At 39.5% G+C, this 25,994-nt stretch overlaps 1 protein-coding gene across 1 annotated transcript in view; it reads right to left on the bottom strand.

The window, feature by feature from the left end:
* Positions 1–1,219: 1,219 nt before the first annotated feature.
* Positions 1,220–25,994, bottom strand: part of LOC309717543 (dynein axonemal heavy chain 11) — a 41,064-nt gene continuing 16,289 nt past the window's right edge. Inside the window, exons 39-82 of the mRNA XM_082552204.1 lie at positions 25,881–25,958; positions 25,649–25,781; positions 25,425–25,552; positions 25,018–25,166; positions 24,767–24,917; positions 24,535–24,666; positions 23,996–24,169; positions 23,193–23,397; positions 22,653–22,818; positions 22,325–22,427; positions 21,390–21,629; positions 21,150–21,311; positions 20,853–21,046; positions 20,573–20,735; positions 20,040–20,163; positions 19,688–19,830; positions 18,625–18,786; positions 16,936–17,169; positions 16,631–16,777; positions 16,404–16,517; positions 16,176–16,319; positions 15,528–15,710; positions 15,300–15,401; positions 15,066–15,200; positions 13,609–13,782; positions 13,265–13,500; positions 13,005–13,127; positions 9,320–9,524; positions 9,036–9,200; positions 8,688–8,828; positions 8,344–8,514; positions 7,813–7,935; positions 7,524–7,717; positions 7,298–7,446; positions 7,090–7,217; positions 6,573–6,800; positions 6,296–6,487; positions 5,169–5,297; positions 4,394–4,636; positions 4,112–4,294; positions 3,917–4,032; positions 3,677–3,789; positions 3,450–3,590; positions 1,220–3,307 (exon numbers count right to left, since the gene is read on the bottom strand). Of these exons, the coding sequence (XP_082408330.1) occupies positions 3,060–3,307; positions 3,450–3,590; positions 3,677–3,789; positions 3,917–4,032; positions 4,112–4,294; positions 4,394–4,636; positions 5,169–5,297; positions 6,296–6,487; positions 6,573–6,800; positions 7,090–7,217; positions 7,298–7,446; positions 7,524–7,717; positions 7,813–7,935; positions 8,344–8,514; positions 8,688–8,828; positions 9,036–9,200; positions 9,320–9,524; positions 13,005–13,127; positions 13,265–13,500; positions 13,609–13,782; positions 15,066–15,200; positions 15,300–15,401; positions 15,528–15,710; positions 16,176–16,319; positions 16,404–16,517; positions 16,631–16,777; positions 16,936–17,169; positions 18,625–18,786; positions 19,688–19,830; positions 20,040–20,163; positions 20,573–20,735; positions 20,853–21,046; positions 21,150–21,311; positions 21,390–21,629; positions 22,325–22,427; positions 22,653–22,818; positions 23,193–23,397; positions 23,996–24,169; positions 24,535–24,666; positions 24,767–24,917; positions 25,018–25,166; positions 25,425–25,552; positions 25,649–25,781; positions 25,881–25,958 (7,068 nt within the window). The 3' untranslated portion in view covers positions 1,220–3,059. The remainder of the gene's footprint in view (positions 3,308–3,449; positions 3,591–3,676; positions 3,790–3,916; positions 4,033–4,111; positions 4,295–4,393; positions 4,637–5,168; positions 5,298–6,295; positions 6,488–6,572; positions 6,801–7,089; positions 7,218–7,297; positions 7,447–7,523; positions 7,718–7,812; positions 7,936–8,343; positions 8,515–8,687; positions 8,829–9,035; positions 9,201–9,319; positions 9,525–13,004; positions 13,128–13,264; positions 13,501–13,608; positions 13,783–15,065; positions 15,201–15,299; positions 15,402–15,527; positions 15,711–16,175; positions 16,320–16,403; positions 16,518–16,630; positions 16,778–16,935; positions 17,170–18,624; positions 18,787–19,687; positions 19,831–20,039; positions 20,164–20,572; positions 20,736–20,852; positions 21,047–21,149; positions 21,312–21,389; positions 21,630–22,324; positions 22,428–22,652; positions 22,819–23,192; positions 23,398–23,995; positions 24,170–24,534; positions 24,667–24,766; positions 24,918–25,017; positions 25,167–25,424; positions 25,553–25,648; positions 25,782–25,880; positions 25,959–25,994) is intronic.

The raw sequence follows: 25,994 nt of genomic DNA on the forward strand, positions 1-25,994 counted from the left end.
GCTGATGCATCCAACCACCGCAGAGTCATCAGAAAACTTCTGAAGATGGCAGGTCTCTGTGCAGTGGCTGAAGTCTGTGGTGTAGAGGGTGAAGAGGAAGGGGGAGAGGACAGTCCCCTGTGGACTGGAATAATGGAGCCACTTCTTTGTTTGGTATACATGATGTTAATGACATATTGAATGTTCTGTTATTCAACTGTCCTTTTTATTTTACCAATATAATTTTGATAAGGACTGTTCTCCCTTATCAACTTACAAGAAAAAAAAATACTATAAGAATTGCCTATGTGATCTTATAATAATGGAGCCAAGTCTAACTTAATTTTTCTTTTATTCTAGTGTACCTACCTTTAAATATTTGTAGGCGAATACATTTACATTGTAATTCCAAATACAGCACACAGATGTTCTATTTAACTAGTTGTGGATTGTATTATAAAGTGTTACCTTAATATTAAATCTCAACGTCAACAAATAATTTAACGCAAGTGGAAGTTACATTTTTCAGGTGTCTCTCCCCCTCACTGGCTGAAGGCCCCAAGCAGTTGGCTGGTGGCAGGAAGCACCTCTGCCAATGATGGATCATAAGACCAATAAGATTGTCATTTAAGTGTTACTGTTCGCTCCATTTGGGTTGAAAGTGGTTTAATGTTGGAAAGGTGCGCTGTGATGCGAAATAATCAATAACTCCCTCAAATGCATTAAAGGTAAAGTAACAAGTCTTTGAATTTTTCAGGAGTAAAAAGTAGAGGTGCTTGTGCTAAAAGTAAAAAGTTGTCAGTAAAATAAATGGTCCGGTCAGGTGCAGATACCTGAAAAGTCTGCTTAAGTACCTTAATGCCATACTTTGGCCCACAATGCTGTGATTAACCAAAGACAAAACTTACAGCAGGACGAACTGTTACAGACTTTGGCATGATATCAGCTTGAAGTGAAACGTTATTACACTTGACATGTTCAAGCACTTTGTCAAACATACAAAATTGAGGATTTCAGATTTCATAGAGTACATATAAGTCACTATACTATGTTCTTATTACCTTTAACACATTATGAAAAGGTGCTTGTAGTAAACATTTCCCGAAGTTCTCACAACCAATGGTTTTTAACAAAGAATTAAGGATCAGAGCTGAATCATACGTCGAGAGTCAGTGAAAACATGCACGTAATATAGAAAAAGGACAAAAAGGAAAAGATTGGTCTTAAAATTTCTTATTTTTATGTGTTTATTACCTAATGTGACAACAAAGTATGGGATTGTTTCATAAGGGACAAGAAAGTGACGTGTAAGTCCTGGAGGCAAACGTTGAACCATTCAAAGCTTAAAATTTGGCTTTAAGCTTTTGTAATTTTCTGCTCTGTAGCAGACTAAACAGTACAAATTATAACATTTTTATCTCAGCTTTGCAACCCCATGCCATTATGTAAAAATGAATATAACAAAAAGATAGTGACAATTTGTCAAAGTAAATATTTGGTCATAGGCAGCTTTTTATTTTAAGGCTCCACAGAGCAGCGACATCATTTGACATCATAAACTATAACATTTTTAAAGCTGTTCATAATACTGCGAGGAAACTAGACTTGATTTCATATTTTCCTTTAGAGTTTTTCAAGACAAAAAAAAACCAAAAACCAAACACAATGTCTTCTTTTGGTGCTGTAAGGCAGAGTGGTGACCCAGATGCCCTTTCTGACTTTAACCAGGTGTCCTGCTTGGCCTTTAACATGCCTTATCTGAGGCACGACCCCTGCTGAGCCCGGCCCCGTACCCTGCCATTTCCTCCCAAACATTACGAGCACTGTATCATTTCCCTGTCGCCAAATGACTGGCTAGTTGCTGTGCTGTGCTAATGGGAGGAAGAGAAGGCAGATGAAGAGAAACTACAGGAAGAACGGTTCTTCATTTCCCCCCCTCGTGCAATACAATACACAGAATCAATCCTCCAGCCTCCATTTGTCTGTCTACAGCCACTTTGGCTGCAGGGAGAAATTAGGAGCAGCACAGCCGTTATTAGTGTTGAAGAAAATCTTATTTGAGTAGATAAGAGTTTGACGCCCCCCACCCCTTCAGAAAGAAACAACACCGCGATTTAGTTGCAGTAAATTAAGCGTCATAATGTTATTTTATTTTTAGCAGATAATATGGCACCTGTCTTATTTTTTTAAATCTCCTTTAACACATCTGTTTTTACTCAGTGTAGTACATGGCCTTAACCTTGACTCTACCTCATATCCCTGACATACATTAGACTTTAAATCATGTGAATCACTGCAGATAAATAGTAACACCCCAGACATGCATCCATAACTACAAACTTTAGTCTGAACGTCCTCTCGGTTTGCAATTAATCCTGATTAAATCCATTTAAAACAATAACCTTCTACTTAAAATGACTTTCTTTAGCTTTGTTTGTCGCATAGTAGGTTCATCAGATGTTAACAGAGAGTGGAGGCAGATAAAGGATGGGTAATCTAATGTGTTGCTTTCTCATACAAAGCTATCAGTGTCTTTCAATGGGTTTTTCCAACGAGTTTGGCTGAATGAATTACACTAGTCTGTTAGTATTCTGCCTCTGCCGTAGAAAAGGTCAATGTCACATGCACCTCATTTAAAAGTCAATAGCAACCATGCACATCATCTCCTGGGAATTCTGTCCAGGATCCCCTCCAGACAGCATTGTGTATCATTCAGTTAGTAGAGGGCAGCCAGAGAGCTTTTTTAATCTTGACCTTCCAATAAAATATGCTCCCCATCCAGAATTACATGGTCTAAAATGGAGACATAAGCTCCCAACAAATCACACCCAGGCTCAAGGGAGATGTTCAACAGTGTAGGACATGAACACAACAGGTTTAACATCGGCTATCTGCTTTTACTTGTTTACTTTACTTTATCTACAACATGCAGGATATACACACTCAAATACTGACAACACAAATACAAGATTAGAAATGTGTTAAAGTAACTAAACATGGTAAAACTATAATGACACATAATCCAATACTGTTTAAAAACATACTGCTCTTACACTGCAGTAATACTTGAATACTGAATTTCACACAGACAGCAACAAAGCCACTCCAGCTACAATCCACTTGGTAGCTGGCTGTTTGGTTCGGAGGCGGAGGGTCCACACATAAGTGTGTCCACGCTGCTTGGTGCGGTACACTGGACACTCAAAAGTGTTACTGATGTCCCGCTCCTCTGTGGGCACAGCTCTAACATACAGCACAGGCATGGCCGGCGTCAGTTCTCTCAAAACCGCCTCAGAGATGACTCCAGCCTGAGTGTCCCAACGTGCTCCTAAAGACACATGTTGCACTGTGGGTTTGACCAATTATACTTACAAGACAATAATTTTACCAAGACACAGGAAGCAAAATACTGTGAAAAATCTATATAATTTGAGTATAGCAGGATCTACTGCTGGGTTAATTATTCCGACCTTCCATGAAGAGTCCGTGGATGTAGGCTCCTTCCCGTGGAGGATGCCCAAAGTCGTCCTTCATTTTCTTTGTTACATCCACGCTCAGGGTCATCTTGTCCAGGGGCCACTTGTTTTTGCGAGCAATACTCTGCAGCACAGCTGTAAAATATGACTCTATGTTAATATTTCTGGTTCTACCGGTGCACATATGGCAATATTAATCGTTGTCTTCGTTTAGTCCTCACCGGTAAGAAAGGACTGAGGGTTAAAGAGCCCCGAAAGCCAAACAACTGCAGGTAGGACAAAATCTTGAGTCCAGCTGTCGAGCTCGTGGCAGCTACACATTAGATCATTCAACCTAAAGAATAAATAATTGTTAATAAAAAACTAGGAAGATCATTAATAGAAGCTTTTAGAGTGTGCCTATAAGGGATTATTTAAGAAGTAAGAAAAATTAGCATATAATAGGTTGACTCATAAGTTACCACTGTGCCAGTGTTTTAGTGGAGGAATAAGCCAGTCTGGCCCAGGAGTCTGGGACCTGCTCCATGAACAGTGCAGACTGCAGATTCTCCATCCTGGAGGAGAAAGTGAGTTCGCCCTGTGGACAGAGAAATGCTTTTTAATGCTACAATAATAACAGTAAAGCACCTTGCTGGCAGTCACTGTGTTTATGGTACCTTCAGACCAAGATCCAGCTCATGAAGGGACTTCTTTATCTCAACTAACAGAAGATTCATGCGCTCACACTCCTGAAAGCAAACTAAGGTGTACGGGTTTCGCTCTGTTGTCTTTGCCATAATCTCTGCCATGTTATACTCCTCAGGAAGCTTGTCAAGGATGTCTTCAATTATTGACGTGACCTAAGAAATACAATAAACTGGGATAGTGATATAGACAGGTCCCTGCACCCTCAGCAGTTTTTTTTCCCTCCCCCATAATGATTCTTTCTGCATGCAGACCTTCTCCTCTGTGCTCTGAGCTGCTCCCTCTCCTCTGGAAGAGTTCTGTGGCTGCAGTTCCAACAGAGCCTTTAAGAGGTTGTCTGAGGTGACAGTGAGGCACTCAAGCTCAGCATTTGGATGGAGACCATACAAAGTGGGATTCTCGGAGGGGAGATGTTCGTCAATATAGTGGTGGTAACCAGTGTAGTCCAAGAACGGAGGAGACAGGAACCCCGGACACAGAGAGAGATCCATTTCAAACTAGGAATTGAAAATTCATAACACAAAGACCAAAAAAATTAAAATTAAAAAAAGCTAAGCATGTATTTTATATTTTAATATCATGGACAATATACAAGTGCAAGTCTTTTCTTGCAGGCACAACAAAACATTCTTCAAAATGCAGATTCAGGAAAAAGTACTGGAAGAGAAATCTTCAAAAGAAAAAATATATGAAATAAACCCTTAATAGTATCTGTCAAAAAAGCACAATGTCTAAAGAAACAGAAAACCTAGACTGGTATTACATGCAAAACTGCAGTTTAGTATTTCACCCCCAGGGGGCACCCTTTACCTTGACAACAACTCAAAACAGCTACACAGCTATGGATTAGCCTGTCATCATAAAATTGAACACAACTCCAGATAAAAGTTTGTACCTAAATAATGAGCAGATGTTATTATATGAAGTGAAATACATTTCAAAAGTGACACTTTTGTTTATAAAAAAATAAAAAAATAAAAAAAAATAAAGAAGATGTGAACAAATTAGGCTACATCACCTCTGCCTTACCATTTTAGGATGCATAAATTCCTGCAGGTAAGTTTTACATAGTCTTCTATCCCAGACATCAGTAATGTGTCCTCCATACATGATCTCTCCAAACAGATAACACAAGTCCTCCCAAGGCACCTGCATGAACTGCAATAGATGTTATTGACTAAAATCATATTGCAAATATAAGACACGAATGCATTGTGGTAGGTTTATTAAAATTATTCCCAGGGTTCATTTTTGTTCTCTTATAGAGACATGTTTCTATTTTCCTGATAAAAAAAGTTTTTTTTGTTTTCAAACTTCAAGCAAACAACCTCCGAGATAGGCTACTTTTCATAATGACAACAGTAGGGAAATATAGCAAAATTATGTTTCTTATACACACTGATCTGAAGTGCGACAGAAGAGTCTTTTCCACAGCGGGAGATTGTGATCCGTGAGGGTGAAGGAGGAAGAAAAGAAGCTGTGATTCATAACAAATTACAAAAGCTGTAGGTTCACAATCATTTGTACCTGTATTGTTTTGCAAATTGCTTCCTTCATCAGCTCTAATTGCAGTGATCACTTATGTAGCGTTGTGAACTGTCACATTGGCTGCATGTAATTACATTTAGGATAACGCTTCATTGCCCTCCTAATGAATTCTCTGTATACGCACATACAGGTTACTGTTTGGTTAACATAATGAAGGACATTCGTTTTTGGAGGGCAGAATACCTGGGAGACATAATTGGTTATGACCAGAGTAATAGGAGTCCTAAGAGCAATGCATTAGCAGTTGTGAGGGGAGCAGCACCTTAAGAATGGATTTTTTGTCTATGTGAAATAAAGCTAAATTACAGGTTGCGTGTTCATAGTTATAAGAGAAGAAATGTGGAATAAAAAAAGATGGGAATGAACATTTTTCACAAATAACAGTGGGACAAAAGATTTCAATAAGTAATTGGAGACACTGCAGTAATTCAACATTACTGTCTGTTAGAAATGCCAATGCTAAGTACCATTATCATTATAAATTTAGCCGGCAAAGAAGGTAGCTGCAAAAACAAATTAAAAGTTGTATTACAGTAATCGAAATGCTAAATTAAAATAAATAAAACTTAAAATGTCAGTTTAGCTGTAGAAAATAGTGCTAAACATACTTTTGTGTTGGTCTCTAAGTAGTTGTACAAGACATTAGCTGAGATTGTTAGGTCCCCCGTGCTGAAGGGGTAGTTGTTATTCCACCCTTGTGGGCCAAATTTACGGCGCTCCGTTACACAGGAATGAAAAAAGCAGAGGGAGAAGAGCATCGAGTTGAACTCTTGTTCTCTGGAGCACATATCCAGAGTGTCCTGAAAGGAGAAAGAAAACAAGTGAAGATTTCAGTGACTACTACAGTCGAAGCATATTAGAAATAAAGCATATTTTCCATTTTACCTGGCTGAAGTTGCCGAGGGCTGCGTGCAAGCTGGCATTCATTCCAGTGGGTGGCTCGTTGGTGATTTTGATGGCATTTTCCAATATGCCTCTGGGGATTACATGCTGCTCAGGACATGGCGCGGGTTCTCCGGTGATGAAAACCCGATAGCTGGGGTTACTGTCCACGGCTGTTGTCTCCAGAAGAGCATCCAAAGAGGGCAGCCACTGAGCCACCAGGTGTACATTCTGAGCATCAAAATAAAGTAGAATATGTAACAGGTTGATAGAATTTGTGCGTAAATTTTATTTCATAGTAAATGCCATGAAAACTGTCTCTCTGTGTTCTGATCTGAAACCACTGATTTACTTGGCTACAGACTTTGCCTTAAAGGAGCCATTTAGTGAGCTGATCTAGGCAATTATGGTTTTTATTGAACCAAATTTATTTCCCCTGCTCCGGGGGTTAGATAATATCATTAGGTGCTTTATAAGCCAACTGGAACTGCTGCAGTCATTGAATAATAGGATTCCCTACCTGCAAAATGACCCAGTGTCCATGTTTAGAGGCATTTTTGAGAACCCTCTCAGCCATTATCTCTTGTCCCTGTCCCAGGGACACATTGTGCAAAGTTCCCTGGTCAATGGAAAATCCCAGTTTTAAACCTGCACACAAAGACAATTTTGAAAATCTGAGCATAAATAACAATACAGGATTTGTAACTAACAAAGAATATACATCATACCAAGTTTCTCTACATCTCTGAGTGGATCCACTCCAGGTGAGAGGATGAAGAACACAGGTGTTGAGGGACCGCTGTCTTCAAACAGCCTCTCAAATTCCAGCCTGGCACTGTCCACATACTTAGCTCCCATGCTTTCCTCTACAAATTTCCTGCCAGGAGACATCATCAAAAGCTCAGTTGTGTACAATAACTAGAAACACAAATGTGCTTTAGTGAGTTTACTCACCTTAGTGTGTAGGTCATCCGATCAGGGCGAAGAGCTCTCAGGATAATCAGCCTCTGGAGGGAATTCGTATTCTTCCAGTCTTGAGGAAGCCTTTCATTTTCAGGACAGCTGGACTCAACTATCTTCCTCCAGCGATTCGGTGAGCTCTCTATGTCTCTGTCAAGTCCACTGAAGCCCTCAATTGTAGAAATTGTCTGCAACAAAGAAACACACATTGATACTTCACTTAAAAAGAGTGAAAATATGAACTTTTCATTTGTCGAATGTGTCATCTTAATATTTACTGTACCTTAATGGCCCCCCAGGCAGACATAGAGAGGAACGGCACTGGACTAACTTTGCTTGCCTCCACGGGATAGCGCAGCAAGAAGTCTAATATCTGCATATCAATCAGTTTCTCCTTGAGCTGAATCTGAGGAGAAGTACCAAAAGCAGTTTATTATGAGCTCTCTGTTATTGATAGAATTTCCACGGCTACTGAAATAAAAATGGGAAAACTCAGGAAATGGTGCTGGGTAAACTTTTACAGGCCTCTGAATGTGAAATAGCCACATGAAGGACAGCCTTCAGAGTGCCACAGTTTCCAAGATGAAAACAGTTGGTGCAATGACAGATAATTGCATTATGCCATCAGAACCAGCCCCCTTGTCAGAACCAACTGTGTGAGCAGCAGCCACGGTGCAAGGTGTGAGAGGTAATCAATAGCAGCGTATGGTATTCCTGACTGCTTTTAATTGAAGTTAATGTGGGGGAAGAAAAGTACTTTGATTGATGAGGATGACAGGAGGCCCCACCTCTGAGGCGGTCCTGAGTCCCTCACCTGGAAGGCAGTGTGTGACAAGAAGGTTAACTTGTCTCTCTCAAACAGGCCCTGGCTGGTGTACAGGAATACAGAATAGGTGATGGCCTCACTGAGGGAGCAGACTCTGGTCCTCACATCCTCATCCCATTCGGCACGCTCCATTGCTTTATTAAACACCGAGTTAAAGGTCTGGAATGCAACAAAAACGAGGACACCATGTGTATGCAAACAAGTTTTTTTGGACTGACATCTGGTATAGAGGGACATGTTTAAGCTCATTTTTACATAAAGATAAATAATAATTGCAAAAACCACAAAGCGATATCTGTCCTCTAAGAGCACTTCAGGGGTAAAGGTTTCACCTTGAGAGAAAACTGGTACATCAGGTTAATCTTGCTGAGGTTGTCGATGATAAAGAAGAGGAGCGATGCTCTCTCAGCTGCTGGGCGGTATAGTTCTCGAGCCTCGTTGATCTTTCTCTCGTTCTCTCTGGCCTCCGCCACCTGTGAGTTCCAATTGCACAAAATGAGCTATTAGGCTCTCAGTCATGCTCCAAAACCCTCTCATTACACTTATTCCTAACTACACATCATTTGCAGCTAATGCAATAAAATGAGGTGCTTGCTGTTTATGACATTCAAAAAAAAAAAAAAAAAAAAAAAAAAACAACCGAGTGACAAAAAAAACAACAAAAAGAAAAATAGCCTTACCTTGCATTGAATGTGAGCGGCTGTAGTCTTGGTATTCTCAAGTTGCTCCACCAGAAAAATATCCCCTAGAAAATTACCATGGGCTGCAGAGAGGCGATTCAGCAGGTCATCTTCAAACCTTCTCAGCTCAATCTTGAAGTGGTTCTGCTGCGTGGTCAGCTTCGTCTTGGAAAATGTACTCAGAACAGTTCAAAACTGCACATTTTTCCTATCAGGTATTAAGGATTATCATGTAGACAAAATGCTTTACTCGAAAAAGAATGTAACTTTCATCTGTGGATTACCTTTAGTTCCTCCAAATCAGGTCTCTCCCGAGAGACTACCTGTCCCAGCAGCTGCTCCTCCAGGCCCTTAGGAGTCACGGTGAAGTTGATCAGGGTGGTCTGGGCCTGGAGCTCAGGAGGGAAATGTGGATTGGCCAACTTGGTGTGAAGAATGAGTTTAAAATTACTGTTGTAAGTGCACTCCTTGCCTCCAATTAGAATGTACCTGGATAATAGGACCACAAATATTTTTATTTATTTAATCTGAAGGACAATGAGGCCTCAACAGCATGTTGGTTATTTAGATTATAGAAGTAAGTGATAAAAAGAAGACAGCCTGGTATCGTACCCCCTTGTTAGACTTGTTACCTGGCAGGAAGTGTACTTAAAAAAAGCAAGCCATGATTATGATGAAGATGGTCTGAACTGCACTTCTGTTTTTGCCCTACAACTTTAGTTTGGCTCCAAATGTCACTTACCCTATAGACAAATATTCTTGAGTAAATATGAAAGATTATCATGGCACCAGCCAATATTTATCTGTTCCTGCATTTCAATTAAATTAGCAGTGGCTTGACGAACCTGGTGGCTTTTCATTTATCTCTAATTACCCCTTGGATGTCAGGCAAGGCCCCAATTTTTATGGCACAGGTTCCTCATGGCCTGGGTCTGGTTCAACTCTATATCTTCACAAGCCAGAATTAATGTACTATTGATAGAACCATTACTCCACCAAATTAAAGTCCTTGCTGATGGATTGGCTTGTAGTCTTCCGTCAGCCATGAAAGGAATAATTAGTATTCATTACTTCACACTCTACAACATTCCAATTATTAATGAACTTCAGCTGTGGAGACCTACGAGATCCATCATGGCCGCCCCAGCAGGTTGTATTAATCATCGACAGAAACAAGCGTGTGGGTCATCTACAAGGGATAAACTTATAATCAGATTTACTATGATGAATTGTTACGCCTGGACAGACAGGGCTTCAAAAGACGCTCGATGAACATTCGCCCGAATATTCAATATTCATGGTCTTACAAATATCAGAGCAAGAAAGATGTAAACATTTCTGAGTAGGAGATCAAAGCAGGACGTCAATATGTCGTATTTTCTATTTATTCTGCTGTTGCTTGTCCAGTTTATGGAATTTACTGTATTTTTCTTTGGTAACTGAGGTATTTGCAGAGCAGCTACTTTAGTGACACCAGTGGTTTGGAAATTTTCACCAGAATAGTGGTCGTGTTTGAAAAACCGAGTTTGAAATCAGAGAGAGTTGTCCTTTTTTTAATAATAATAATAATAATAATAATAATAATAATAATAATAATAATAATAACCACCATAAAAAGTCACCATATCGTCGTAACAAAGCTTAATTATTAGTGAACTACAAATGCACGAGTATCACCGCCAAAAGAATTCCCAGGGGCGATGATTTTGCAAAAAGATTTGACTGCTTCAAATTGATATTAACTTAATTGGTGGCTTTTTAGAATAGCCATTGCTTACAAACATTAAATTGTTAATTAATTAAACTCTGGTGATTACTAATAATAGTTGCTAATATTAGTAAGTACTAATTTTATAATGATTTTATTTATTATGAGGTTGTGTATATTATTATGTTTATGCCAGAAATTATATAGTTATAATGTTTTATGTAAAACATCATTACTGAGTAAAGAAATTCTATATTTAAAAATGGATGTAACCACTTTGATGACACACACAAGTTAGTAAACTCCGATTGTAAAGCCTTGGACTTGACATTTTTGCTCTCTGCATATTGATTTTCTGAAACTACACAAGACGGAGAGGAGAGGTGGAACTAAATGAGAAACTGAACATAGTGCACACACATATTGTAGCGACCTATTATAATATCCTGCTTTATCCTCCTCTTTGACTCTAATGGGGACCATAATTTACCAAATTTACTTGATGTTGTGTCACATTCAGCTCGTAAATTCATCAGGAAGGTGTTTACTGAGGTTACAGACCAAAGGAACCAGAGGGTAATTTTATACAAGTGGATATTTTCTTCTTTTCCAACCAGAAGTTCACTTGCTGCTGGCCATTAGAAAAAACTCCAACACTAGCTCACTTTTCAGACCTGGAAGCTAGATCCATCACTTTCAAACTAAGGACTATTACAACACCAAGCCAAAGATATAAACATCCAAATGTTTAACAAAAAACAAAAAACAAACAAAAACAAACAAAACAAAAAAAAAAAAAAACCCCCACAAAAATTAACAAATTTCAGTGAAATATGCATTTCTTGCTTTGTATGCTTAAAACAGATTCACACTACAGCCAATAAGGCACATCTGTTCATCAAGGAAAAGCTTGACTAAGCCAAGACTGCTAGAATGCAGCAAGACCAGACAAATCAGTAATTAATTTAAGAACTAAACAGTTCACTTGTCTCCAGTGCTTCACACATACAATAAAGCAATACCTATTATACTTATTATATTCAATTCAGTTTTATTTATATAGCTCCAAATCACAACATCAGTTGCCTCAAGATGTTTTATATTGTAATGTAGGCAGTGACCCTACAAGAATACAAAGAAAACAGAAAACTGCAACAATCAGAAAAACCCTTATGAGCTAGCACTTTGGCAACAGTGGAAAAGAAAAACACCCCTTTAACAGGAAGACACCTCCTGCAGAACCCACATAATTTCCTTAGGGATTAATAAAGTATTCTGATTCTGAATCAGATTCAGAACCAGGTTCACGGAGGGGCAGCCATCTGCCACCACTAGTTGGGCTGGAATCGAGGGTCTAACTTAGTGGATTTATTGTTGGATGTGAGTCCTGTTTGTGTGTGAGAGTTGTTATAGTACTTGAAAGTAACTCTAACCATGACTATAAAGACACTGTATTGTTTAGGACACTATGATATACATTTTCTTTATATGACATTAATTTTTCATTTTCAGTAAATAAATTTAAATAGCAGCACTATTTGACAAACTTAATGATATAATTCACAAATATGACCCCACTCTGGTTAAAAGAAATCCAAATGTAGTGTAAATGTATAAATTAGTCCACAATTGCTCTAAAGGTACAGTATGGAGACAAATACGAGCAAACCACCTACAGTTACAGTGTTTAGTTAGGTTACTGAAGCTGACTTGAGTCTTTCATGGTGATAGACGACTTATGAATTTATTATGTTAGATGCCATTTTTCTGTAGGAGACAGGAGTCTTTTTACATAACCATGACTGTGCCGAATTCAGCCTTTACGCTTAGGCTAAGCTGTTCAATATTCATTGCACCTAAAGAATATGAACACACAAATATACATCCATCACCAGTCTTGAGGGGCCAATCAATACGTTGGCCTCAGGGATTCAGGCGATGTGCCGCAAAATTCATTTATAATCTAAAGAGCAGGCAATAATAATGCATTCAGACATGTCTTACTGGTGCTTCAAAGCTCAGTGAGATTCAACCATCTGGCAAATGTGCTTCTATTGTCTCACACGACAGATGCATTGGGACAAGTTGTGGGTATATCGACTTATGAAGGAACGGTGATGCAAAAACCGCATATTGATTTAAAGCATTATTTGGCGTGCAACAGCACCAATGCTACGTAACAGAGCAGTAGTGGGTTTTTTTAATGATCTTTGCAAGCTAAAAAATGCTTAAACGTGTACTGTTCATGTTTTAGTACCAACCTTCCTTGTTTAATAGTTTTCCTGCCTAGTAGAGGCTCCAGAACCGGGTCTACCTTTTCTGGCAGGTTCTCTATCACGACAGTTTCCCCAAAGACAAGAGCTTGTTCAATCACATCTAAACAACTGTATAGAAAGAAAGAAAAACAAGAAAAAGAAACATGACTGGAGCTGCAAATTTTTAAGTTTCATGAGCACTCACTGACACGAGTAATACAATCACACTGTGACAGCAAAACTGACAATAATTTACCGCTTCTCACCCTTTCTGTCCAAGCTGCACCACCCTCAGCTCTGACGCTAGCTGATTTCTGATCCACTTGATGCCCTGCTGCTGTGGGTCGATGATGAGTGGCCAACGCTCACTGGTGGTCAGGATGGCCGCGTTCTCAATAGACATCCTATCATTTGGCAGACCCTGGTTATGCCAAGCAGCCACGGTGGCATCATCTGTAAGCATGAGGACTGGATCCAGGCCGTCTGTCAGGGGTACAGAGACCTGGAACAGAAACACAGGAATGATGTCATTTTGGTTCAAGCACTGGTGGCTGTGCACTCCAGTTCAGACTCAGAGAAAGAAGGATGGTAGTGAAAGTATGTTGCTTACATTCAGAGATCTAAGGAAAGGAATCCACTTGTTGTTAAAAAGCTCCACACGATACTGGCTGGTAAAGTAACCCATGTAGGAGACAAATGCTGACGTGAGGAGCACATCACCACACAGGGTTTTCTTTTGCTTTTCAAACTGGACAATTTTCAGGGACCAGCGCTCCTTCTCTGACTATAAGACACAAACAGCAAGCTTCAATATCATCTTTAAAAAATACACACAAAATACCAAAGAGAGCAGTCCATCTCATGACCATTTACATCAAGAAGTAAACAATCTGTGCTTCTGAATTATGTGCATCCTAGGCAGCTTCCCACTGCTCACATTTATCATGCAAACTAAGAAGATGTAAGCAGTAAAGCATACAACTGCAATTCCCTTACAATAACTCTGGGTGTTTGGCTGTAGATTCACTCGGCATCAATTTAGCATTCATTTAAACCTTCAATACTGTGACTGTGACAGCCTACAACAATAAATCACGCATGGCATTTTCTTACAAGGGGCTGTGGATCTAGAATATGTCACATAATAAATTCTCAGACAGTTAAAAATCACTATAATTTTACTCTAATGTATTATGGATTGCCTGTAATATCACTCAGTCTGGGGTGAGACATTGTTAATTTCCAACAGCTGTTGAGGCTTTGAGGTAAGTTAATGATTAAATATAGACGGCCTGATTTATTAGTCTGTACACTATTGCTTCCAGGTCAATGCCATAAAGACAAAACATTTATCTTGATATGCTTAAAAGCCAAACCGTTCCATGCAAACCGCATTTATTTTCTGGAATAAGGAAGTCGAACTTGCAAAATGGCCACTGAAATGACCATATTTTATTTCATATTAGCATCCATAAAGATAAAGATTTGGCTGACTAAAAAAGACATGCAAAGGAATGCAGCAAAGTTGAATGTTATATTAAACCAGCTACATAAATATGCAGCTATCGACATTTATATTCTCCACATTCCATAATTTCCCATCTGCACTTTTTCAAATAATTAAAAAAAAAAAAAAAAAAAAAAAACTTCTGAAGAAATAATTTTTTTACTCTTTGGACAAGCTCAGAAGTGCTCACACATCTACCACACAGACACAGGGTAGTGTTAGTGTAGACCTCTTGCCATTTCTCTTCACTCCTCAATTTGGAAACTGCTCAGCCAGCCAGTTGCCCAGTTCAGCCATGCGTTTTCAGTGGTCCAGCCCTCTCTACCTGTCTCACAAGTCCCCGGTATGCTGCTGGGCTGGGCTGTAAAATTTCCCTTTGCCTGATCTGCTCACACAACTGTCAGGCCATCCTGCCAGGACATAACAACTTCCAGTCCAGATTACTGATGCAATTCTATTACCAGCACCTCTCCATGCATATCTCCAGCAAATTGACAGTTAACTGTATGCCAGGTCAGCCCCAATGACACGACCAAACTCCTCTATCTCCCCTTGTTTACCATTAAGCCCTTGACTAGTCGGTTGGCCAGCTCTATGGTCTGGGTGGTACGCATCACCTCCTCCTGACAACTGATTTTCTCAGCTGTAGCCATTTCATACTGAGCTGTTATGTTCTGGAGGCTGGCATCAAGATCCTATAGAAACAAAAGGAAGGAAGCCATGCAAATTAAAAACGATAAAGAAAATGCAGTATTTAGACTGAGTGACTTAGGTAAGAATAACATTGTACTCACTGCCAACTTCTTTTGAAGTGCCAACAGTTTGGCTGTTGCTGTTTCTAGCTCTGCATTAGCTTGTGACAAGGCATGCCTTTTTGGAATCACCTCACAATAGATCTGCAAAATAAATAAAAAATAAATACAGCATGTGTGAAAAAAAAAACAACTTTAAAATGAAGAATAAGATTTCTCATAGGAAACATAAGAAACTGCCTTAGAGTTTATTTGAATGCAATGGCTGACCTCGTAATATCTCACAATATTAATGGTCCAGGCACAAAGACCAGCTGCAGCTGTAGATTTGGTCCAAACTAGATCAGGGTGAAAATCTGGGTTTCTCAGATATTCTTGTTTCACCACAGTCAGGCATGACTCAGGGATGTGCTCCTTATCATACGACATCAAGGCCTGCAGGAAATCATCCACCTGACACACAAAAACCAAAACAAATGAGACAGCATTTGATGAAGGCTGAAAATGGAACACAAATAGAGCATGTTGCGAATCATAACCACTTCAAACACTTTAATTCTTTGCTTACAAAAGAGAAAGTCCCACAAAATGAGGGTTATATTTGATTCCTCTCATCAACAATTCTTAGGATTAAGTCCTGTGGTGAAAAATTTTAAAAAGTGATACCCGAAGCTGGCATCTAAAATAATTAATCAAATGCAATTAAAACCAAACGTTTTCCAGTCACACTTGCATTAACAGAAGCAAGAAGCAGAGGAGGGAGGTTTGCACACTTGCTCCAACAGTGAGTGAGCAAATTCATAGAGCCATCCAGCTGTAATGTGAGCACTGGAGTTGGGCAGGGCCAGGGTCAAGGCCCACTCACAAATTAGATTGACATTAATCAGGCAGATGCAATTGACATGATGATGGCTTAACCTTGCCCATGAAGGCCCGTGCTGCCTTCCAGCTCCGATCCTTAGGCACTCGACCACGAGGGGCCAGCAGGACCATCACAGCTGCTGCTACATTGATTACTGCTGCCGGGGGGTTTGGAAAGGCCTTCAGCTCAGTAAGATTCACCTGAAAGAATATTATATAACATTATATATTGAGAAAGACTGCAAATTTTTACGTAATTCTGTCTAGTCTGATAAAATCTAGTACCTTGTTGAGGGTGTTCAGTGCTGCTGTGGCGGCTGCCAGTAACGGCTCTGCCTTGGATAGGTCATTTTCACACTCCTTCTGTTTGACAGCAATTTCTGCCTGGATCACAGCAACCTGCACAAAAGCAACCATAACAAATTGGATTCCACACATCTATTTAACAATGTGGTCTGTAGAGTGCAATGCCAAAGAATGTGTGTTATACAATATGTGACAGGACTAGTCACCTTTTGTGCCTCAACATCTGCAGCCTCTCTCTTGCTGCTCACCCTCTCAGTTTGCTGTCCAATCTTAGCAATCAGAGCTTCGATGTTCTCATTTTTAAGGGTCAGTTCAGCATCTTGGGATGCAAGTTTAGCTTTTAGATCTTCAACCTGTATATATAAGAAAGAAACATACTCACAATACTTCAATATGTGAAATACTTAATGTCATGGAAAAGCATAAAAAAGGAAGTACTGTTTGTTGTTTACCTTAGCCTAACATCTCTTGCCCAGAAATCAGTTGCCTACAGTGCAGATTAAAGATTTACCTGAGCAGCAGTGGTTTGGAGTTTCTGAAGGCCGCTGTCGAGTCGGTTCATCTTGTGCTGAAGCTGAGCCCGGCTTTTCTCCAGAAGGTTTCTGTACAGGGTGATTTGCTGGAGAAAGCTCTTGGGGGTGGTGTAATTGTACCTCTTCTCATTGCGCTGGTATTTTTCACTTGCCTGGTTGACACTAGTGTGAACATAGGCCATGAAAAGACTGATGGATTCCTGGACGGCAGGCTGTAAAAATAAGCAGACAAGGGGGGAGAGGGGCGAACAGGGTGAGCTGGATTGAGTGGAGTTTAACATCCCAGGCCTGATGGGAACTGAAATATTATCTTCATAAATTTTGAATTCATCTACAAGTTTTGCCATCTTACTTGGCCGGCCCTGACTTACTCAATCTGAAATTTAGGTGCAGCTAGCAGAAATGATTATGCTTTGAAACCTCTGTGAAAATAATGTGTTTAGACCACTGACGTGCAAGCTTGTAAAACATGCACACTGCTTACATTATATCTGGTGGCCTCCAACTTTATAAACACCATCTACTGTGACCATAATACTGCATCCTGACTTGGTATTCATCATACGGCACACAATGACACACAGCCTGCATTAATCACACAGTTAGTGATCAATTAAAGCAAAAACAAATGATCAGAGAATACAAGGATCAAACCTGACCATAACTCACAAAAAGCCATTGTTAATGATCACAGAGCCACAGGGAAAAAATCATTATTAATTAAGATCTGACACAATGCACTTGACAAAGCGTGCTGTGCTCTGTTGAGATGCGACAGAAACTCTCTGATTGGCCTTGTGTAACAACTATTAGCAGGTTGTGCATTTCTAACTTTAAATGAATGATCATTTCATTTCTTGCAGTCCTGCCTCTTTAAGAAGATAAACAATCATTAACAATGGTTTAATAAATTACTTTACATGTACAGTTTCACATTGTTTTTGGTTTCTTCTCCTCTGCACCTATAAAGATATACTTTTCATTTGATTTGATTATACTATTTAAGCTCTCATACATATATTTTGGTTACAGGAGAACTTTAGTCCTACCTCCACCCTTGTGCACGAATCTACTACAGCTGCAACATCCCCTAATCATCGTCATCATCATCATCACACAACTTCTAAGCACTACAGCTACTATTACAACAAGACACGCCTGCACATGAACATGCACAACACTCAAGAGTGGAAAGTAATGGTCTGGCACATGTTCACATATGTGATGACGCTTCCTGGTTGTGACAGCTGTGCCACCTTAGAGGGTCGTTATGTGCTTAATCACTCTTCTCTCATTAACATAAATGAGTCTGGGTTGTGATCATTCCACTGCCATGATGGAAAACAATGATATGCTGCACTCACTGAGTGTCCCCAGGCATGTGTTCGGCAATTTGTCAGAACCTCAGAAGAGAACTAATGATGAAGGATCCATGGAAAACTTAATCCAGCTGCACAGCAATAATTACAAGGTGTTCATTAAAGTCCAACTGAGTCCCAAATATCAGGGTACATGACAAACCTAGGCAAGATACAGTACCAGCTGCATACATATCTGACAGCTGATATTGTTTTTTTTAGTAATTTGGCACATGTTGTGTTGTACAGAATATGACCGTTAAGTTATAAGACATTATGAGATATTGTTCTTGAGTTCAAAAGCCTGACCTCAATGCCTTCAACTTCTTGGATGAACCTGTAGCTGACTGACTGCAGAGCTTCAGGGGTCCAAGAATAAAACCAGTCGATGATTGTGGAGTTGATGAGGGCTGGAAAGTGACGAGCCCTAACCTGCAGAACACTGCCCACAGGAGAGAAACACAGGACTACCTGCAAAGAAGAAAGCAAAGAGAGAAAGTCTACCATGTGCACTAAAAGATTAGTAGAAACACACTTCATCAAAGAGTACACGTAGGAAAATCAACACAGGTCACAGACATTGAAATGATGCATCTCCAAAGGGAAACTGGCAGCAGCCTGGGCCCCCACTTTCAACACCTTGGCACATAGACAGGAGCTACATTCCCAGTTGGCTGGAGCAGACGGTGACGCTACCAGAGGCCCTGGCGCAAACACTAGCTGGATGGCATACATGTGTAGTGACTGAGAAAAGAATTTCCTTCCTTTTAACCCCCCCACTTTGTCAGGCTTGGTTAATTCAGCTTGTTAAACATATTTAGTAATATTAAACAGCAGCTGTGCTTTTAATTTCCCCAGCTCAAATCTAATGTATGTGTAAGAATTTCTCTTTATTTTAGTTTGTTTGTTTGGTAGCAGAATTTCTCTAAAAGTTATGAATGGATTTGCATGATAAATTTACCAGTAGTAGGATTTGACCCAGCCTGGAGGTGATTAACTTTTGGAGTCAATCCTGATCCAGATTGGGATCCGGGTGTTTTGGGGACGAAGACAGGGCAAAAATGAAACATTTCAATTCTTACTTTTTAACAGCTTATAATAAAATTGAAATGAGAAAAGAGAGAGGTTATTCCAGATGTTCTTCGGGATCCGGGCACTCAATTCATGCAGTGTATTTTCAGCCCTGAATTCATCCAGAGCTAATAATCTCACTTTTTAATGTCAGCCTTCAGTGCATAACTGGAACCTTTTAAAGGATCAGGGGGTAGTTGTTGTTGTAGAAGACAGATTACCATTAAAACTCTAACAGAACATGTTAAATTTAAATGCATTGGTGGATTAAAAAAAACATACGAAATCTGAAAGACTAAACCTTGAGCTGTAGTCCCACTCGATCTGTGAAAAATTTCCAACAGTTTTCCCTGTTGTCCAGAAGACCAAGGCCTCGCACATCAGCTCTCACCCCAGACACAATACTTTCAATCTCCTCCTCACTGAAAACCTCAGGAACTTCCCCTGTACAGCAAAACACAGTCATTATTACAGACTAGCAAATGCTAATGATGGATATTCAGAACAGAACAATCTTAGAGGCTGAATGCATTTGAAGTATGATTGTACTTCACAATCATAAAGAAAAAATGCTACATATACCGAACAGGTATATGAGTCAGGTGAACAGATGAAACAACACAGTGTAAATTAATTTGGAGTTTGGGTCTGACCTGATGCCAGAAAGTCATTAATAATGACCAGAAACCGGTCATCGGATATTTGTGCGTCACTCAGGAGCAAAGCCACACGCTTGTTCTGCACTCCAGCCTTCAGGAACAAACCGGCCAAATCCATCTACACAAAAACCACACAGGCCATGAATGGATAATATTCATATTGAGTGGCATGAAGATCAAACTGTTCAATAAATTCATCAATTGGATATCTAAAATCCCATGATTAACACTTTGATTTTTTAAGAGGCTTTTAAATGATAAATTGATAGGCTTACCTCATCAATAATGTATTAAAATATTGCCCAGTGTCTTTTAATAGTATCTGACAATTATTTTATGCATCACTGGAGGATCTCAGCAAAACTGAATTATATCAATATGCTGCATTCGGCGAGAAGGAAAGCTCATCTGGGTATTCTTTAAAGGCACCTTGATTTAAAGAACGTTTTTTCCTCTACATTTTCATAACCTGTGAAAGTCAAACAGTGGTTCATGTTCTTGGCTCTAATCTGTCACCAAGTATTTACCTTGAAGTCCTGGACTGTGTAACCTTTACTCAGAATAATTTGGAAGACTTCCACAGAGGATAGGTAGGCAGCCAGACGAGTCAGGCTTTGCTTCCCACTGCCCCCGACTCCGACCAGTAAGCCATGACCTCTTGGAGTTTCCAAGATACGACTGATGTGGCAGCTGGCAATAACACATCTCTTCATTATAGTTCTAATTATATTTACATCATATTATTTTTCCAGTATGACATAGTTTTATTATAACTATGATATTTATATAGAAACCAGCTCCACTTACACATGTTGCATGGCATCTTCAAACAACACTAGGTTCATGGCTGGATGAATCTCATTGTAGCTTTCCAGGGCATCCGTGAGGATGGTGCTGAGTGCAGACCAGTCTGTGACAGGGGTATAGGAGGCTTTCTCACCCATCTGGGCAAAGTGGCAATAAAGGAGGGGCTGCTTTTTCACCTTTATATCCTCCAGTCCCTAGAAGAAAACAGGAAACAGTCATAGTAATAATAATGGGTAAAGTTTTTATGTGATGATGAAAAGCAGCAGTTTATTCTGTTTCTCAAAAGCTGCTTTGCACCTCAAAACATTCTTGCATAGTCTCCAACTGGAACTTCTGAAAAAGCTGCAGGTCCTTTAGATCTACCAGTCTGTCTGAGTATACTCTGCAGGACTCGTGGAGCCACAACTGTGCCAGGTCAGCGCTGTCTTTCACATTCTCAGGTCCAGAGAAGAGGATGCCCTTAATTTCACATATCATATTAATATTTTACTTTTAATACACAAGTCAAGTTGTATGAGTGTTTACTATGGGCAATACCTGAAAGACATTTGACAGATCTCGAAGATTAAACGTGTAGTGAAACTTGATGGCTGTGGGCAGAAAATTATGAACCATCTTGTGGTGAAGAGTTATGGCTGCCTGAATGACAGCTGCAGCACTACTCTGAACAAGGGGACTGAAGAGCTGCTGCTTCAGATGACTACACAGGATCTGACTGAAGATCGACCTCTGAGCATCACATGGAGGAAAGTTCACTGCAAACACAGAGAAATGCCTCTGTAGAGAGCAAAGGCACACAAAAATTGCAAAATGTGTTTAGTATATATGTGTATAGATAACATCTTGCTTAGAAATGGGCTCTGTTAAACACCAAACACTGTGACAAATGTATGAATGTAGAAGTAGCAATCATTCTTGACACATATTGTGTTTTCTTTGTAGTAGCAGTAGTATGTATTAAGTAGTGGTATGAAGTCCCACACCAATAAAATAGAACCCCCATAATATCTTCACAATATAAAGCACTGTTGAAATCGAGCTCTTATTTGAGTAAACAAACAAACTTTGTTACATACTTTTTTTAACATTTGTGATGTGGTGACAATGGGCTAATTTTACAGAATAAGTAAATAAAATTGCCATTGCTTAACAAAGTATAAAAGTAAGTAACAAATATAAAACACTGTATGTCAGAATAAAGTAAAAGGTGCAGATGTAATGTCCCCATATGAGCATGTAGGGTCTCAGGAGATTAAATTTATCAACATTTAAAATTAGGTTCAAAACAGTTTCTGAAGATTAGAAAGCAATGAAAAAAGTATGATAATGCAGGATTTGTGCATTATTGCACATCCACTTTAATTTAGATTAATTTAAACTACAACTCAAACCATCAGCACTGCTCTGCATAACTATATTTTTTGAAAAATAGATTATGTTGGTATATACAACAGTTTTACCTGCTATCATACCTGTAATCTGGGGTTGATAATGAAAGTCCCAGCAGTTGGATTCATACAGGCAACATATTGGGTATTATGTATTTCTTTCAGGGTCAGTTTCTGTCTGTCATAACTGCAGAGAGAAGGAAATTGAAGAAGGTTTCAATGGCTAATCAAAAAAAAAAAAAACTGTCACGAGATTACAGCTGAAAAACAGGTACTGTTTGTTCATATTGTTTGCAAGTTTTTTTTATTCTTGCATATGCTGTTATGCTATGTCTGTCCGTGCTCCTTAGAGAAACTATACAGAATCTCTGACTTGACTTGTTTTGGCTTGGTGTGTGCAGAGTCGTCTTACCAGTGCCCATAATCCAGATGTTGGCGTATAAGTGTGTGAGGCTGCACTGTGCCATAATTGTCCATAGCTGGCATGTTCATGTCATCTATAAAGTAGATCAGCCTTCTGTTGCCTACAGGGGAGTAGCTTCTGCCTGCTCTTTTCTCTAATGGTCGCTCTAAGATCGCTGCAACAGAAATAAACAAATGAACAGCAATAAAAACATTGACTGAACCAAATTTAACTAAGATTTTTAAAGATCAAAGATTTTTACTGGCAATTCACTACATGTATTGGACACACAGGATAATCGAAATACTGCTTCTCTCTCAACTTGGTGTAAATAAGAATTTAGAGTTAAGAAAGATAGAGGACATTCTAGGGAAAAATATAAAGTGACACCTACGTACAACAGTGCAGTTTTGAAAGATATATATAAAATAAATAAATAAAGCAGTGTGTGAGTCGTGCACGGACATTAACAGTCATTGCCAGTAGGTGGTGCTACAGTTCATTGCATGTGCTACTCTGTTCCACATGACAATCAAAAACGCCACTCACCCTGCAACATGAGGGAGGAGGTGTAGTAGTTCAAAGGTACTTTTGTGGTCATGTAACTTTCTGGCAGACAGTCTAACTTGTTCCTGACGAGTGCAGTCTTTCCCACTCCGGCATTCCCCACAAGCATCACTGGCTGTCTCCTCTCCAGCAACAAGTCCATGAAGTAGCGAAGACGCACGGTCTCTGCTGTGTGTACAAGAACAGCCTGCAATCATAGAAACAGCAGGAAGACACAGAACAGAAACACACATGCTTATTATGGCTTTCTTTGAGTGTGATTTATTGACAGACATGTGTTCAGTGAATTGTGCGTGATTTATAATTTCTTGTATTTCCCCTGAACGCCACAACTATTCTGTCATAATAGCATCATTTGCTCAGAACAAAACCCTACTAATTATGGCTCAGCAAGAGCCTTTGGAGCATTCACAGCTGTACACAGGAGCATAAAGAAAGACAAAAGAGCGTGGGTGATAGCTCAAGCCTTGTTGCTCATGCCTTCACCCCCACACAGTCTGGTATAGGGAGTACTGGATGGTAATCAGACACAGTGGCAAGCCTATCATCCATTCTAGCACCCCTGCCATAACCTCAGGATGTGACTTTACCCTCTCTTATTATGTTCACTGAGGCATACATACATTTTTAATATGACTGCATTGTTCATTTTTGGTTATTTTGCTGTAAGGAGGTTGCTTCTTTTGATTGTAAAGGTAATTATTTATAAAACCACTTTGAAAAGTTTCCCTTTCTCTCTTGAGGGATCTACTCTGAGTTCTAGCAGTTTATAGGTATGTTCTTACCTGTAATGGTGTACAAGTGTCCATGTCAAAGGGTGGCACGGTGTCACTCCAGGGCAAAAACCGCCTGGTTTGATGGTCAAGGTAATAGTCGAACACTGTTCCCTGTGCTGGCAGTTTTACAGTCTTCATCTCTTTGGTCCACCACTGACTGAACTCCGCTCGATAATCACAGAGCTTATGAAGCAATGAAGCATACAGTGTTATGGATTAATTCACATCATGTCATTTAGACAGTTAAGCTTATTCTTGAAAAAACTGTCCTGTTTACCTGACATTTTTAATGAATTATTTTATTTTACAATAATAGTGCTAGAAAAAGTAAATAAAAATAATCCTATAACTGAGTAAACCAACCAATAGTACTGTCTAACTGCACTTGATGTTTAGTTCTGTGAAAATAAAATTAATTTCTGTTTGAAATATCACAGAATGAGAGACTTCTGAAGAGTATTTCACTGTCATGTCAAAGCTTATCTTTACAGCTGCTATAATGTACACAGCATGATGTAAAATTGACCTAAATTAAACTATATGAATACCTGATCTTGATACAAGGCCCCACCGAATGCCCAGATGCAGGCAAAGGTGAAATAGGTCTCATAGATTTCACGAGGGGATTCAGAAGGAACATTTTCTGGTGTCAGAAGGCAGTCGAGCAAAGTGCAGAGTGTCTGAATGAAAAGAAAGGCATATTATATTTCAGTTTTCTGCCAGTAGAGGTATACAAGGGAATAAATAAATGCATTGCGCATGTTTCTGTGTCATATGCACCTGCACCATAGAGATCTCTGGAATGGAAGTGATTGTCTTGAAAGTGTTTTTCATCTGTTCTAGACAACGTGGAACGTATTTCTCAAACAGTATGGTGAGATGGGTTCTTTCAGTCTGCCGTTCTCTTTGGTCAATCCAGCTGGCAACGTACCTGAGCAGCAACCCAAATCCAGAAGATTACACAAAATTACCACAGAAAAGGTATCCGATATTAGATACTATGTGATTAATTTGAAGTCTGTGTAACTCACGGGTTCCAGCCCAGGTCCTGCTGGTTAACATAGAGGATACCTGCTCTGGACACAGTGGCAGGAGTCGCCATTCTTAGGTGACTGATTTCAAAAATCAGTCTCATAGATGAAGTAAGCGCCACACGTTCATTACTGGCTAGAGTCAGTACCTGAGAGACATTGTGAAACATTAATACTACGACATCTGAATGGCCAATATGATGGACAAGACTCTACCCAAATGATAAGAAAACACCCCCATATCTCATCAAGTATGACATGATTCATTGCTGTGGAAAAGAACCTCCAAGTACTCACACTTCAGGAGCTGATTGCTGAAGGAAGGGGAGAGAAACATCTTTTTCTATCTATACCACCTTGGTTGCTATGTGTCTACAATAGTGTATGAGTGAAAAGGAGGGAGGTACCTTGTTATCATCCATCACTGTGTTGAGTGATTCAATCCACATCGGATCAATGTCTCCATCCAACACAATCCACTTAGGTCCACTGTGGGAGATGTTTGCCTGCTCTCGCATCAGTGATGAAAGCAAACCTAGCAAACAGGAATTTGGGGTGCATAGAACAAGAGTGAGATTTGGTCTTTTTGTTGAGGTTTTGCTATCTTGTTTTTAATGCATTTTTTTTTTACCATCTTTCCATTCTCGAGTTGCAGGATGGATGAAGCCAAATAGCTCATTTCTGTCTATTGCTTTTGGGTTGAGGTCATTCCATACAGGCTTCCTTTTCAGGTTTACATAAGTTTTATGGAGAACTCTCAATATCTGTTAATAAAAATACCAGCACTTTACCATTCATATTTATGTTACAAATTCAGCTGAACATTTATTTAGACAGCAAGTGACACAGAAAAAAAATCTAACCTGACTTTTTCCAGTCCCTGCATTTCCAACAACAAAGACAGAGTGACGTACAGCCATGAGCTCCTCCAGCTGCACCACCTAACAAAAATAAAGGTGCTTAAAAGAGGGTTCTTT

Source organism: Aulonocara stuartgranti (assembly GCF_965226115.1).
Source record: "Aulonocara stuartgranti genome assembly, chromosome: 11".
Classification (NCBI taxonomy): Eukaryota; Metazoa; Chordata; class Actinopteri; order Cichliformes; family Cichlidae; genus Aulonocara; species Aulonocara stuartgranti.